The sequence below is a fragment of the Delphinus delphis genome, chromosome 16 (genome assembly GCF_949987515.2).
Source record: "Delphinus delphis chromosome 16, mDelDel1.2, whole genome shotgun sequence".
Classification (NCBI taxonomy): domain Eukaryota; kingdom Metazoa; phylum Chordata; class Mammalia; order Artiodactyla; family Delphinidae; genus Delphinus; species Delphinus delphis.
The window spans coordinates 53,938,888-53,953,662 of record NC_082698.1 but is presented as its reverse complement, the minus strand read 5'-3'; the positions used below and the strand labels follow the sequence as shown (position 1 = coordinate 53,953,662).

Here is a 14,775-nt window from a genome sequence, read left to right as displayed (position 1 = left end):
GAGTTTGGCTTCATGTCAAACCTGGACTCAAACTACCTATGAGCTGTGTGACCTTGGGCAAGCCACCTGACCTCTCTGATCCTCCACTTCTTCATCTGTAAAAGGAGATGTCAGTAACACTTTTCTCACGAGACTGTTGTTACAACTCAAGGGAGATCACAAATAGAAAGTGCATAGCACATAAAAGTTATTAATGTTGTTTATTATTATTACTGATAGGAGGGGAATACCAGCTGGTAGAGGGCCACTGAAAGTTGAAGCCACAAGTCCAAGCTGAAAGACCTGGGAAGGCCACATCCCCTCCCTGCCCTCCAGACATCTTGATACACACCTACAGTAGTATCCCAGGGCATGGCCTACACACCCCAGCGCTGGAGAGCTCCCTGGCGGCTGAGCTCACCGGCTCAGCCCATTGCCTGCACTTCACGATCTTGGGCTGAAGTCTGGGTCCCTGTACGCCCATCCCAGTGATCCCAGCCACACAGGGGCCATGCAGACTCTCTGCTGGTCCCCATAGGTCCAATGTGAGCAGCTCTGAAGTCTTCCCTCCCCCAGACCAAACCCAGCCTGATGTCCAGCTCCCCTCCCGGACTCTTCATGCTGGCCCGAGCCCCTCCCTGAACCCGTCTTCCACGTGGGGCCGGAGAGACCAGAGCAAGCAGGCCTGACACCACCCTTGCCCCCTGTGGTTTACACTTTGCAAAGCACCACCACATAAATCATACAACCTAACGTCCTGTGAGGGGCATCTTATCATCCTCATATATTACAGATGAGGAAACCGAGGCTCCAAGACATCAAAGGCCCTGCCAGAGGCCTGCAGCTTTACCTACCTGCCAAGGGCTATTGGGAGAGAACTTTCTCCTTTAGAACCTTAACTTGCCCTTCTGTAACTTGGGCTGGGGGGGTTTGATAACATTTGCTGTATGTGTGATAAGGAGAGAAGTAAATGAGATGACTGCCTTAAGGTAGTTTCTAACCATAAAAAGCTCTGTAAGACTCTATAATTGCTGTGTGACCTCTTGCAAGTCACTTGACCTCTCGGTGCCTCAATTTTTCTCCTCTACACAATAGGCTAATAAGGGTACCTACTTGATAGGGTTGTTGTGAAGAGTAAATAAGTTAATATATGCCAAGTTTTTAGAACAGTGCCTGGTACATAAAGAGCAGTTGATCAGTATTAATATCATGTATTATTGCTATTATTATTATGTAGAGGGAGCAGGCTGGGAACAGGGGAATCAACTGAGTCCCTGTGGAAATGCACTTGCAACATCCTGGCCATCCCCGCTCCTTGGCCATGACCCTGTCAGCGCCCCTTCCCTCCACAGGTCCTGGCTCAGCCCTGCCCAGGCACTGGGTGGAGGAGCTGGGGAAGCTGTCAAGGCGACTCCCCTCTGCGAGGGAAAAACAGTCAGCAGCTGGGATTGATCACCCCAGGGCCATCCCCACCCCCCCGCAGTGAGGCAAAGCCCATTAGTGTTTTCTTCTCATGGGGGGCAGGGCTGGCAGGGGGGAGCCGAAGCTGGAGACTGACGGGAAACAGATGTGGTAGGGGAGGGAGGGGAGGGGAAGTGGAGGGTTCTCAGGAGATGGATACCACACAGGTCAGAGCTCAGGGCGCAGTAGAAATAAAGCAACCCCTCTCCACCGTGGGGGGCAGGGAGAGTATGGGGGGACAGAGGCTCTGAGCCCCTCCTCTCAGCTCTTCAAAGGCTCCTGACTGCTGGGGAGCTCGGCAGGGCCACCCCCCCCTCTGCCCTCAGCCCAGCTTGCCACTTCCCTGAGGGAGAAGAGCCCTGTGACAGGAGGTTGGGGGTGAGGCAAGGGGAGACCCGGTCCCAGGCCCCCCTGACTGGCTGAGTGACCTTGCTCAAGTCCCATCTCCTCTCTGGGCCTCAGTCTCCCCGCTGCACACAGTAGGTGCTCAACAAACAAGGGCTGAATGCCGAGGAGAAGGAAAAGCAGAGCCACACACACTTGGAAGATTCTTCCTCACTGGGCCTGAGAGACTCTGATCCTGAGTGTGGAGACGGGGAGGTGATGGTCAGGGAGGCTGTGCTTGGACTGAGCTTCGCAGGATGGAGACGAAGCAGGAGAGGCCACTGCCAGCCTGGGGGACGGGGGGACGGCCCGGCATCAAGAAAGGGGCTACGGCAATACAGGGGTGCGGCCAAGGAGGCTGAAGCCACAGTGGAGAGTTGGGTCCTGGTGGACTTGGGTGCATGGCCTGGGCCCTGCCTCTCTGATTAGGTCACAGAGGTGTGAGAGTCGTAAGGACTGAGCCTCCCAGACCCTAGCACAGCCCCAAGCACCATACGTCTGAGCCACTGCAGGAACTGGCCCATTCCCAGCTCCCCTCCCCAGCCAGCCACCCTGACCTGCCCTTGCTGTTCCCCCTGCCCCCGCTTCCCCCAGGCCACTCATCTGTCCCCTCCAGGTTCCATGTTTTCCTCCAGCCCCAAACTTGGTCCCTCTTCATGAGTTCCAGCTTCTCTACTGACCTTGGGTAAGTCACTTATGCCCTTTGCCTTAGTTTCCTCCTCTGTAAAATGGGGAGACAATAGAGCTGACCTCATGGGGTGGCTGAGAGGATGAAGGTATAAAATACGCAGAGGAGTGTCTGGCCACCGCACACTGCTGTCACAATTTCCCCAATTCCTGCCAGTCTCCAGTGACTGAGACGCACCTACAGCACCCCTCCTCTCTCCTGTGCTCGGAGCCCAGCCCAGCGCTTTGCTCCAGCCCACCGGGTTCAGAGGGCGCGAGCTGGGACACCAACGGAGGCCTGCCTGGCCTCAGGGCCGGGCTCCAGACACAGGTGCAAGTTCAACGTCAAGACACCACTTCCACCTGGGGGCCCTGGAAAGGCCACGTGGCTTCTCAGGACTGCACGTTCCCTCCCAGTGAACAGGACACCCGGTCTGAGGGCAGAGAACACATGAAGGGTGTGCAGGGGCTCAGCAAACGGCACCCGGAGGGTGACCACACCTGCGACTCAGAAGAGGAGTTCTCTGAACGCCAGTTGCTAACCCTGTCTGATGGAATCCTGTCCCTTGGGTTGCAGAGGAAGCTCCTGGAAAGCCAGGCAGCCCCCTGACCTTCGTCTTCCTTCAGAGCCTGCACAGACCTGGCGAGCAGCCGTCAACAAAGTGTGTCCAACGGGAGAAAGTAGGAACCCCTCTGCCAGCACGGGCCACGCACAAGGGCCCTGGGGGAGCAGAGTTCAACGAGGGCGAGCGTGCTGACAGTCAGACATTTGGGGAGGTGCTTTTGAACTGGGGTTCCAGACCAGCTCAGGAATTGCCAGGAAGACTCCAGGATCCAGGTGCCATGGCTCCTTCACACTGCCCGCCTTCAGCCCCAGCGCCGACATGCTCCTACCACACTCTGTGCATATCGCGTGCCCTGTGCCCAGCCACTGGGTCATCGAGCCTGTCTCGGCGCTCCAGGGCCTTGGTGTCTCCCTTGGTGCCATTAGCTTGTGGGCCAGGCCCCCTGCACTAAGGAGCCCCTTGTCCACTGGGCTGCACGGCCAGCTTCCCATCTATTTGCCTGTGTGCGACAGTGTGGGTGATGGGAACCACGGAAACCCTTGGGGGCAGGAGGATGGAGAGTCTGCAAACAGAGGCAAAGGAGGCCTGCACGAGGGTCATAAAATCACAAAATGTTTCAACCACAAGAGTCCTCTTGGACAACTCCCAGATGCTCCTAGTAGGATAAAGACCAAATTCCATGCCATGGCCTCTGAGCCAGCGCAAGGCAGCCCGGCCCCTCCTTCCGCACTTTGCTTCACCCCTCAGCTCCTCCAGTGCTCGGCTGGGCCCTGTCCTCTCCACTCTGCACGTGCTGTTCCCTCACCAGAAGCGCACCCTCCCCTCTCTGCCACTCCCACCCCAGCCCCCTTCGTCTGCTGACCCTCCACTGCCCCTCAGCCTGACGTCACTGCCTCGGCGGATCCTCCCCCATCCTCCTGCCTCCCTTTCCCCGTGGCCTCCTCTGCCGCCCCCCCACCCCCGCCCGCCCCCGCTCCTGCCATCCGTCTTGGTGACTCAGCTTACACAGGGAAGGCTCGCCCCACCCCCGCTCCCTGTACCCCAACTACTTCACCAGCAGTGACCGTGTCTCCCACCATCCCCTCAGCCAGAGCCTGGACTTGGCCTTCAGAAACCTGCTCTCTGTCTGGCTCTCGGGTCCCGCACTCCCCCCAGTCCTGGCCCCGCCTCTCCATCAGGGCCCCTCTGGCTTCCCTTCCCAGCCATCCAGCTCACAGCCCAGGACCACACTCTTCCAACATCACACCTGACTCTTTGAACTCTTCCCTCTGAAACACTCATCTGGCACACCTCTGTCCCTGAACCCCTGTAACACCATCTCTGGCCCACAACTGTGCAGTGAACACTACTGGCCAAGTCACAGAACCGGGCTGATGGCTTGGATGACAGTTATGATCTCGAAGCTCCCCCTGGGCTGGCATGCTGCTTGCCAGTCCGGCTATGTTTCTCTAGTAGGTTCGCTTCCTCCCTTGTCCTTCCCCAAGCCCACCACACCCCTCCTCACTCTGACTTTTAGCTGAAAACCTCATGTCCCATTTCACTGAGAAAACAGAAGCCCTGGAAGTGAGGTCCCCCTTCTCTGCCCCATCAAACCCACGACACTCCCCAATCATCCCCCACCTCCCTCCCTCCCGGGCTGATGATAAGGCATCTCCCTCTTGTCCCCTTATCATCAGCCTTTTGCTTTCTTCTGGGTCATTCTCATTTGCCTATAATGTGCTCCAGGCTCTCCCATCTTCAGAACACCCATCTCAACGCCACCGTCCCTACTCTAGCTACTGTCCCATTTCTCTGCTTCTCTCCACAATCAATGCCCTTTGCAAAAGTGGACAGTGAAGGTATTTCCTCTGCGGCCTGGCCCAGGGAACCTCCACCACCATGGACACTGCCCTGGCCAACAGATCCGCTGTGAATTAACATCTCCCCTCCGCCTCATGTCCGACCTAAAGGGCATCGGCTTCAGTGGTTCTCAGAGCTTGGTGGCGGCTCAAAAAGTCCTCCAGGTAAAAGTGATGCCCTCCAAAGTTTCGGGACCACCTCCTTATTACCAAACCTCCAGGGCCCTTCTCCACGGTCATTACACCCAACATCTCAGCACCCGCCACCACCTGTGCTGCCACCATCCCACCCCCGGGACTCCACGCTCCTTGGTCCCCCTCCTCGCCGGACGCTTCTCCTCCATCTGACCTCCGAATGCTGGGATTCCACAACACATGGTCTGGGGAATCCCTTCGCTACTTTACCCACATTCTGCAGGCAATCTCATCATTCCCTAAATACCTTTAGGCCAATGGTACCCAATTCCCGGTGAACCACCTTGACTTCTCATACGAGCTTCAGAATAACAAACCCAGCTGCCCTCTTGACGTCTTGACCTGGATTTTCAGGAACATCTCAAATGTAGCATGTATTAGAGATCTCTTGCCTTTATCTAGAACACCTCTGTCCCATCCCAACTGCCCCCAGCCCAGGCTGCCCACCTTGGTAACGACCACCTCCATCCACTCAGGAGCTCAAGCCAGAGTGTGATTGTTCTCATTCCTGGATTCCTGGTCCCCCCTCACCTTTCACATCCGACCCCGTGATGCTCTGTGTTGGACCCAAATCCAGAGCCACCACCTTAGTTCAGACCTCCTTCGGTTCGCCCGGGACTATGGCCATGGCTTTCCTGCTGGTCTCCCCAGTCTCCCAGCCCCTCTAGGCCAGTCTCTACACACAACCAAAGCAATCATCTCAAAATGAAGCCGAAGGCCCTGTTGCTGGGGGCTTCCTTGTAGGGCCCCCCGAATTCTTCTGGTGACTGCTCCATTTAGCTCTCCCGTATCTCCCACTCCACTCTCCTGTTCCTTCACTGAGCTTTCAGCCTTGAGCATCTCCAGTCCAACAGTCTCAGGGCATTAGCACTTGCTGTACCCTCTTCCCAGGATGATCACCCTCCCTCTGGTGACAGGTCTAGCTTCCTCCCCTGCTTCAGGCCCCAGAGTAAATGCCGCCTCCTCTCTGCAGCCTGCAGTAAGTGAGTGCTGCCTGGGACGAGCTGCCTCAACCCCCTCCCAGCAGGGCAGGCCGGCCCTTGGCCACCAGCCCCGTTGCACAGTATCTGGCACCCAGTATCCACCTTGTACACATGCGCCAACTGGGCGAAGAACCAACAAAATGCACTTTTCTACAGCATCCCGCCGCCTGCGTATCCCTCTTTGTGTCACGGTTGCAGTTCGTTACTTTCAAAATTCACTGGGGTCTGTGGTCTCAGGGTCTTCGTACAGTTGCCCATTTATCTTCCTTCCCTTCCTGGAGAAACAAGCCCTCTCCCCCCCACTTCCTATGAGACAAGGAAAGAGAGGGCTAACTTGGATAGATCTGGTCCCATCCCCATCGTCTGAGGCTCAGTAAGGGAAAAGCTCCCCCTCCCCTGGTCCTTCTGCCTCACCTGCTCCCGCTCCCCCGCCCCTCGCCCGGCTCACCTGCTTGTGTGGGTACACGTTGATGTGGCACTTGATGCACTCCTGCCCCATATTGGCCCAGGAGTTCCCGCTCATCCATTTTCTCTTGCACTTGGGACACTTGTACTCGCCAAAGCAGCGCTTTTTGCCCTGGTACGGGGTCAGACCCTCGCCTTTGGGGCGTGCCTAGAGGACAGGAAGCAAACACAGGGATTAGGATCCAACAGGCCCAAATGATGCCCCACAGGGGTCCTCATGGTTTCCCTCTTCAGCCTTCATGCCCTGTGTCCCCGTGTGCCAGAGATACCTTTTGTCCTCAGTCCAGAGAACACCAGAGTCACCCTCAGAGCACACATGGGAATCCCAAGGCTGGGAGACTCGTGTGGGGACAGAGAACAGAGGAGGTGGTGAGTGGCGCACATCTCTTTTAGATTTAAAGGAGCAAAGTCCTCGATGGTGGCTAGGAACTACTCCTTTAACTCTGCCGTCATGAAGGGGCAGCTGGTGGTCACATGACCTCACACAGGTGCTCTCTGGCCCTGGGTGGTGTGGTTTAAATGGCTACTGAAGAGACAACGCAGGCAGAATACAACCTTGTACGCAGCGAAAGTGTGTCTCCCCTCACCCCTGCTCCCAGCCATCTGCTGCCTTACCTGGTGGCTATCTGAATTTCCTTTAGACCACCCCAAAGATGGGCTCTCCATTTACAAACATATACACCACATACATACGTACGTGCAGCCTTTCTTTTCCCTCACTCGTATGGAGACAGATTATATACTTGGTTCCGCATCTTCCCTTTTCACTTAATCATATATCTCAGACATATATATAATATTTTCCACCACATCAGTATAAACAGAGCTGCTCTATTGTGTTTGAGGGTTGCACAGTATTCAAATCTATGCAAGGTTCGTAGTGCTTTCCCATCACTACTGCAAATGTCTAGATTGTTTCCACTCTTCTATTACAAGCAATGCTACTATGAATAACTTTGCATATATGTGTGTATGTACATATATAATTTTGCACAGGTGACAGTACATTTGTTGAATAAATTCCTAGAAGTGAAATTGCTGGGTTGATGGGTATGTACAATTTTCATTTTTAAAGATGACAATTGCCACTACCCGCCTCCACGCCTCCAGCTGCAGGTGTACCAACTTAATGTCCCGTCTCCTCCCTAACAGAGTTTTCATCTTTGCCAACCTAAGAGGTAGAAAATCTTCTCAGAGTAGCTTTGACTTGTACGACATGTATTATGAGCAAGTGAGAATTTTTTTTTTTTAAATATGTTGTCTTCTGCCATTTTTTAAAAAAATTTATTTATTTATGGCTGTGTTGGGTCTTCGTTTCTGTGCATGGGCTTTCTCTAGTTGTGGCAAGTGGGGGCCACTCTTCATCGAGGTGCGCGGGCCCCTCACTATTGTGGCCTCTGTTGTTGCGGAGCACAGGCTCCAGACACGCAGGCTCAGTAATTGTGGCTCACAGGCCCAGGTGCTCCGTGGCATGTGGGATCTTCCCAGACCAGGGCTCGAACCCGTGTCCCCTGCGTTGGCAGGCAGATTCTCAACCACTGCGCCTCCAGGGAAGCCCAAGAGAGAATTTTTGCATTTAAGAACCACTTGTGTTTCCTTTGTGAACTGTTAGTTCATATACTTTGTGATTTTTTATTTTTCTGCCGGGGTTTGGTATTTTTCTTGTTGATCTGTAACTGCACTTTATATATTAAAGAAACTGGCTCTCTCCTATATGGTATTTTTTTTTAAGCAGGTTTATTGAGATATGGTTCACGTACCCGACATTTCACCTATTTAAGGTGTACAGTTCAGTGGGTTTTAGTATATTCACAGAGTTATACAACCATCACTACAGTCTAATTTTAGAACATTTTTCATTACTCCCCCAAAGAAATTCTGTATTCATTAACAATCACTCACCATCCAACCCCCCACTTCCTCACCATACCCAGCCCCAGGCAACCACTAATTTACTTTCTCTTTCTATAGATTTCCCTACTCTTGACATCTCATACAATAATTGCCCTTTTGTGTCCGGCTTCTTTCGCTCACTGTAGTGTTTTTAATGTTAATCCACATTGCAGCATGTATCAGTATGTCATTCCTTTTTGGTGCCGAATAATATCCCATTATATGGTCGTGCCGTATTTTATTTACTCATTCATCAGAGGAAAGACACTGGGTTGTTTCTAATTTTTGGCTATTATGAATCATGCTGCTATGAACATTCATGTACAAGCTGCCTAGTGTTTTAGAGAGTTGAATTTGTTGCCCCATTATTTGAAAGTGCGAGATTTCACATAGAAATATGACCACATTGGTCCAGAATCCTTGCTGGTGATGAGCAGCTGAGGTTAAGGAGTGGCCACCCCATCAGACCGACTGCAATGCATTCTCTGTGTCACCTCTGTTCCGACCAGCTGCGCCCTGCATCATGTCACCTGCTTAGCACTCACAGGATTTGAGTTTGAGGCCGGCTTAAATGCAGGCACTACACTGTGACTATCAGTCATTCCTAGACTGGCATCCTGAGCATTGCCTGGGAGCTCATTAGAAATGCAGAATCTCAGGCCCCATCTTCGATCCACTGAATCAGAATCTGCATTTTCACAGGAGCCCCAGAGAATTCATACGCTATTAAGTGTAAGAAGTACTGGTCTACGAGGTGGTCTGTTTCCATAGTAATGTTTCCCTGGGTATTTGCCTGTTTCTGAAGTAGTGTATAAAGGTTAAGAACACCAGACTCTGGATTCAAATCCTAGCTCTGTGATCCTGGGCGAGTCACTTCACAAGATTAATGATAGGAACTACCACGAAAGACTGTTCTGAGGATTAAGTGAGGTAAAACACTTAGAACGATGCCTGGCAAATCGAACAGGAGTATTAATTATTATTATTTAATAATATAGAACAATAGCGGTATATAAAATAATAATTTCTTCCTTCAGTAATCATGTCTTTCTTGCCCAGCCGCCATTACCACCACTTGGTGACAGCCTACCAGAATTACAGACAAAACCCTAGAAATGGACGTACGTGCTGAATGTGTAAATCTAAACTTAGAAAGTGGCAACAACGCCGTGCTGGTCTTCTGGGCCCACTGCCTAATGTCTTTTGGATCGTTATTGGCCTTCCTGGAAGCCATGATATCCTGGGGAGAAGACCGAGCTCCAAGGCAGGACTGGCTCTCCGCACTGGTCAGGTCCATGAGAGAGGCTAGTTATGCCAAGGGGAGCACTCGGCGTGCAGCCAGGGCCCAGGGTCCAGTCAATTTGCAGTAGACAGGCCACCTATGACTCTGAAGGCACTTCGAGTTGTGTTGGTCTCAAGATACGGGGTGTGCAGTGACCCAACCACTTCTAGCGGCACGTTTTTCTACCTGGTGCCTGGTACCCACAACTTACACAGCCTCCGTTCTGCAGTAATCCCGAAATAAAGTACTAGATGAACTCAGTTTCCTGGTCCCTGTTCTTAAAGGCACTTACATATTTTAAAGGGGGACAAGGGACAGGCATGCGGTGCCTCACTAATGGTAGGATTTGAGACTTCTTGGTTGAAGTGGGAAATGTGGGGGCCATCACCAGCCAGACCCACTCTGGGATCTGGTTCTGCAGGCCCCTTGGTTCAGAGACTGATGGGACTTGGCACCTGGCCTCACACAGCCGGGCCCAAGGGCAGGGGTCAAGGCATCTCGGGACACTCAGCAGAGTGAAGGGTGAGGATTGGGGCAAGACTGACAATTCAGTTCCCAAAAAGTCTCTGCTTCAGAAATGAACAGGAAGGAAAGGTACACAAATAAAAAGACACAGCATGTGCAGCAAAGGGAGAAGCAGGAAGGTGAGAGAAGAGCAAGGGGGTGAGTCGGAACGCATCACCACACCATGTAATTAGAAACCTGGACATTCTGGAGGCTTCCATCAAGGACTGGGAGCTTCTGGGCAGGGACAGGGGCTCCAGGCTCCTGCAGTATCAAACATCTTCAGCGCACCATTCCCACACTGCTGTCAGGCCAGGCACTGGGAGGGCCCAGCTCTGACACCCCCCCACATGATACGTGGCTCAGATCTTAGACTTCAGGGCCAGATGCCAGTGGTGGCATTCTACCTCTGCCTGTGACTATCTGGGGGACCTTCAGCAAGGTATGCAACCCCTTTGTGACTTGGTTTCCACAGGAACCCAGGCTGCTGGTAACGGGCCAGCTTTCCCAGCGCTGTTGGAGGGATTTGATGCATTCTCGCAGATGAAGGTCTTAGCCCGGTGGGTGGACACTGCAAGTGCTCAGTAACCATCAGTGATTTCAGTAGCATTCGCTTCTGGGGCTTGTGCAGGGAGAGGGAGCAGATGTGTTCCAGGTGATACAGAGGCTGGGGCTGAGACCAATGGGCATAAACCGTAAGAGGAAAGTCCCAAAGATGGGAGGGAAGCCTGAGTAGAGGGTGGGCTCACCACCCCTGTGTTGCCGGGGGGTGGGGGGTGGCAAGTAAAATAATTCACCTTCTGGAATCCTCAGGGGGAGCCATAAAGGTAGAGGAAGGCTGTGGAAGCTCTGAGGATGCTGCTGGCAGAGGACAAAGGGAAGAGTGAAGAGAACAGACTTCTATGAAGGACCACCTGTGAGCTAGGCTTTGTGCTACAGCTCCACGGCCTGTCAGGCTCCCATTCAACTCTCCCCATAACCCTGTGGGGCAGGGAGTATCATCACCCACTTAACAGATGGTGAAACTGAGGCACGGGGAAGGGGAAGCACTTGCCAAAGAGTTTCTAGCATGTGAGGGGCAGGAGGCCAGGCCCAGCAGGCTTTTCCACAAGGCTACACCCTTTCTGTCTGTCACCCCCAAGTGTGTCCCCACCATGAAGCTGAGGCCTGTGCTCAGGAGAAGAAATCCCCCAGGCCCCAGGGCCTCCAGCTCAGCCTAGCCCAGTGGCTTTGCCCTCCTACGGGTCAGAGGGGAGAGATGCCTGTGGGGCAGGGGCAGAGAGGCAGTGGACGGAGGGAGGGCAGGCCAGCAGGCAGCTCTGGGCAGCAAGCAGCAGCTTCCCGGAAGGGCTCAGTCCCATCATTCTTACGCTTACAGACAAGAGCAGGGCCAAAGGGAGTAGGAATTTTTGACAGAAAGAAGGCTTCTCTGCCCCCCACACTTTCCCCCTGCCTCTCCTCCCAGAAAGGCATGGCCTCTTCTCATAAACGTCAGCATGAAGCAGACAGTGACTACCAATGGCCCTGCAGGGACCACTGCCCATCCCGACTGGGAAGCAGGCCAGGCCTGACCAGGCTCTCCTGACCCGGGTCCCTGCCACACACCCCTCTGGGAAATCACAACTGCCAGGAGCTCAGGCAAAGCTCAGTGGGGCTCAGAAACCAGCCCTCTTAGTACAGACAGGCCCTCTGGGGACCAAAGAGGCCAGGGAACTTGCTCAAGGACACATAGCAAATCAGGGACTGAGCTGAGACGAGGCATCAGGTCCTCTGACCTCCAGATCAGGCTAGAATCACCATGGAGGGGAGCCTGGGAAGTGAGAGATGGTGGCTGGCATGGTGGTGGGAAGGAGGACTTGTGCCAGGGAGTAACCGGGGCAAAGCTGGGCGGGGAGTGGAAGGTGACATCCGGGCAAGCCAGCAGCTTGGGGAGAGATGTAGAGGATGCTGACACTACCTGGGCACTTTTTCGGGATGGCTCAGTGCTTTCTTCCCAAAGGCTCATGAGATTTCTTGTGGCTGGACGCTAGGTAGTGAGCTCCCTTTCACTAGGGGTATGCAAGCAGAGACTGGGTGAACAGCTATCAGGGACATTGCCAAAGGGACTTTTGCCCTGGTCAGACAATTGGACCAGGTAACTCTGAGGGCACTTCAGCTCTGTAATCCTCCCAACTCTTGTTGCTGGTGAAGGCCAACCAGGCAGGTGTGGAGAGGGAACACTCTCAGACACTGCTGGGGGTGGGCTTGAACAAGTACATTTCCTACTGCATTTCTATAGTGCAACTTGGTAAAGGTTTCAAACTTTAAAAGTTCCATTCCTTCCCTCCCAGCAAATCTATATCTGGGCGACCATCCTAAGGAAATAAAAGATCAGAGGTGCAGACCACAGGGATGTTCAAGGATATCCATCACAGCATTGTTTATGACAGCGACAGGCTGGAAAAAAACGAATGCCTTGGTTCCCTAAATGACGTTACACCCATTGGACAAATGACAACAAAGCCATTGAAATATTTATGAGGTTTTTAAAAAAGGGTTTGGGAAAACATTTTAAAAAGAAAGCAGGATAAGCGATTGAATATAGACTGCTCCCAGAGTAAAACTGTAAAAAGGAAAAATGTGCAAGGAAAGGGCCGGCAGGAGATCAGTCAGAAGTGTTCAGAGGTTGCCTCCAGGAGACAGGATGCTCTGCTCTAATTAATGAATTGTCTTGAATGAGTAGGTATGACTTTGATGGAGAAAATTATGATGGTCCATCAGCCGACTCCCTGGCCTGCAGGCCCCTCCTGCCCACAAGGGGGAGCCCTGTGCTTTTCCAAGGTGGTGGGAACAGACAGAGATGGCAGCTCTGTCCATACTTGTCCCCTGGGGCCTGGGTGCCAGGCAATGGCCAACCTCTGGCTGCTGGTTCTGTTGGACCACGTTCATGTCCGTAGAGCTGCCCTCCCCGCCCCCCCGGCCATGGAGTGGACTTCCCACCCCCTGGATCCCATTTGCTCCCTCAATTTTGAGGACAGCTGGAAGTATCCACACCTATCACATGACATAAGAGTCTGGCTGGTCACTGTGCCCATCAATTTCCCTGCTCCTGCTTCCTGAAGTCCCACCAGTAGTCAGGCTTCAGAGTGAAGTTTGTTTTCCTCTTGGCCCCTTTAAGACTGTCTTTTTAAAAAATTTTTGTTTATTTATTTATTTGGTTGCGTTGGGTCTTCGTTGCTGCGCGCGGGCTTTCTCTAGTTGCAGCGAGCGGGGGCTACTCTTCATTGTGGTGCACAGGCTTCTCATTGCAGTGGCTTCTCTTGTTGCGGAGCATGGGCTCTAGGTGTGTGGGCTTCAGTAGTTGTGGCACGTGGGCTCAGTAGTTGTGGCACGTGGGCTCAGTAGCTGTGGCGTACAGACTTAGTTGCTCCACGGCAGGTGGGATTGGGATCTTCCTGGTCCAGGAACTGAGCCTGTGTCCCCTGCATTGGCAGGTAGATTCTTAACCACTGCACCACCAGGGCAGTCCCTAGACTGAGTCTTTTTTGCAGGGAGATGACATTGTCATCGTTGGTAGCTTGAAGGAGAGCATCCCAGGGACGCTGGCCCAGGAGGGGGCAGTGAGGTGGGGTGCTGAGGACCTGAGGCCATGCCCTGTGCATCATGGCTCCACACTGGCTTCTGCCCCAGGACACATGGCCTCTGCTCTCTGGATCACGGTTTTGGCTATGGGCCCCAGCTGCAGGCCTCAGCCCCAGCCCTGGCCACACCACCTCTGCTTGCCTGCGCCCGGCCAAGCTCTGGGACACAGTAATAGCCATACTCGTTGGGTGTCTTGCCAGAGCCAGACCCCCTTTGTACAATCACCTTATGAGTCAAGTATGCTTAGTCTCAGGTTTCAGATGAGAACACCGAGGCATGAAGAGGTTAAGTAACTCACCCAAGGCTATACTATCAGCAGGCGGTAGAGCCTGGACTTGAACCCAGGCCGCTGACTCAAGCCCATACTCTCAATTGCCCCGCAGTGTGCGAAGACGATATTAAGATGAGGAACCCATCCGGCCAGGATGGTGAGAAACAGGAAAGTGTTGCTACTGTCACAGACCCTGGCATGCTGGGTGGCCCAGGGGGCATCCCTTCCCCTCTCTGGGCCTCAGTTTCCCCATCTCTCGAATGAGCGTGGCACTGACCACTGGGCAGGCTCACTTTCCTCCCTGAGGCCCATAGGACAGCCTGGCAGCCGCCCTCACGCTCCCACTCTGCCAGGGAACGCTAGGCTGACCCCACAGTGCGTCCAGCTGACAGGCACTGGCCGAGCCAAGAGAAGCAAGGGAGGAACAAGGAACAGACGGGCTCCTTGCTGGATCCCTGTGCCCCCGTCTGCATGCTCTCCTGTGGCCAGGCGGCCGAGGCTATCCTGGCCTAGAGTCGAGAGGGAAAGAGCCCTGGATTTGAGATGCCCTTTCCATAGATGAAGACACAGAGAATGAAGGGCCCAGGACTCTTTGTGCGTCCCTGCTGGCCCTTCCTGGAAGGCCCAAGAGGGTTCTGGGGACCCTTTCTAAGGGCTGGGGGCTCTC

At 53.6% G+C, this 14,775-nt stretch overlaps 1 protein-coding gene across 1 annotated transcript in view; it reads right to left on the bottom strand.

Moving 5' to 3' along the window:
* The window catches only part of ZCCHC24 (zinc finger CCHC-type containing 24), a 61,886-nt gene that overhangs the window by 5,646 nt on the left and 41,465 nt on the right, over positions 1-14,775 (bottom strand). Inside the window, exon 3 of the mRNA XM_060034709.1 lies at positions 6,521-6,685. Within this exon, the coding sequence (XP_059890692.1) occupies positions 6,521-6,685 (165 nt within the window). The remainder of the gene's footprint in view (positions 1-6,520; positions 6,686-14,775) is intronic.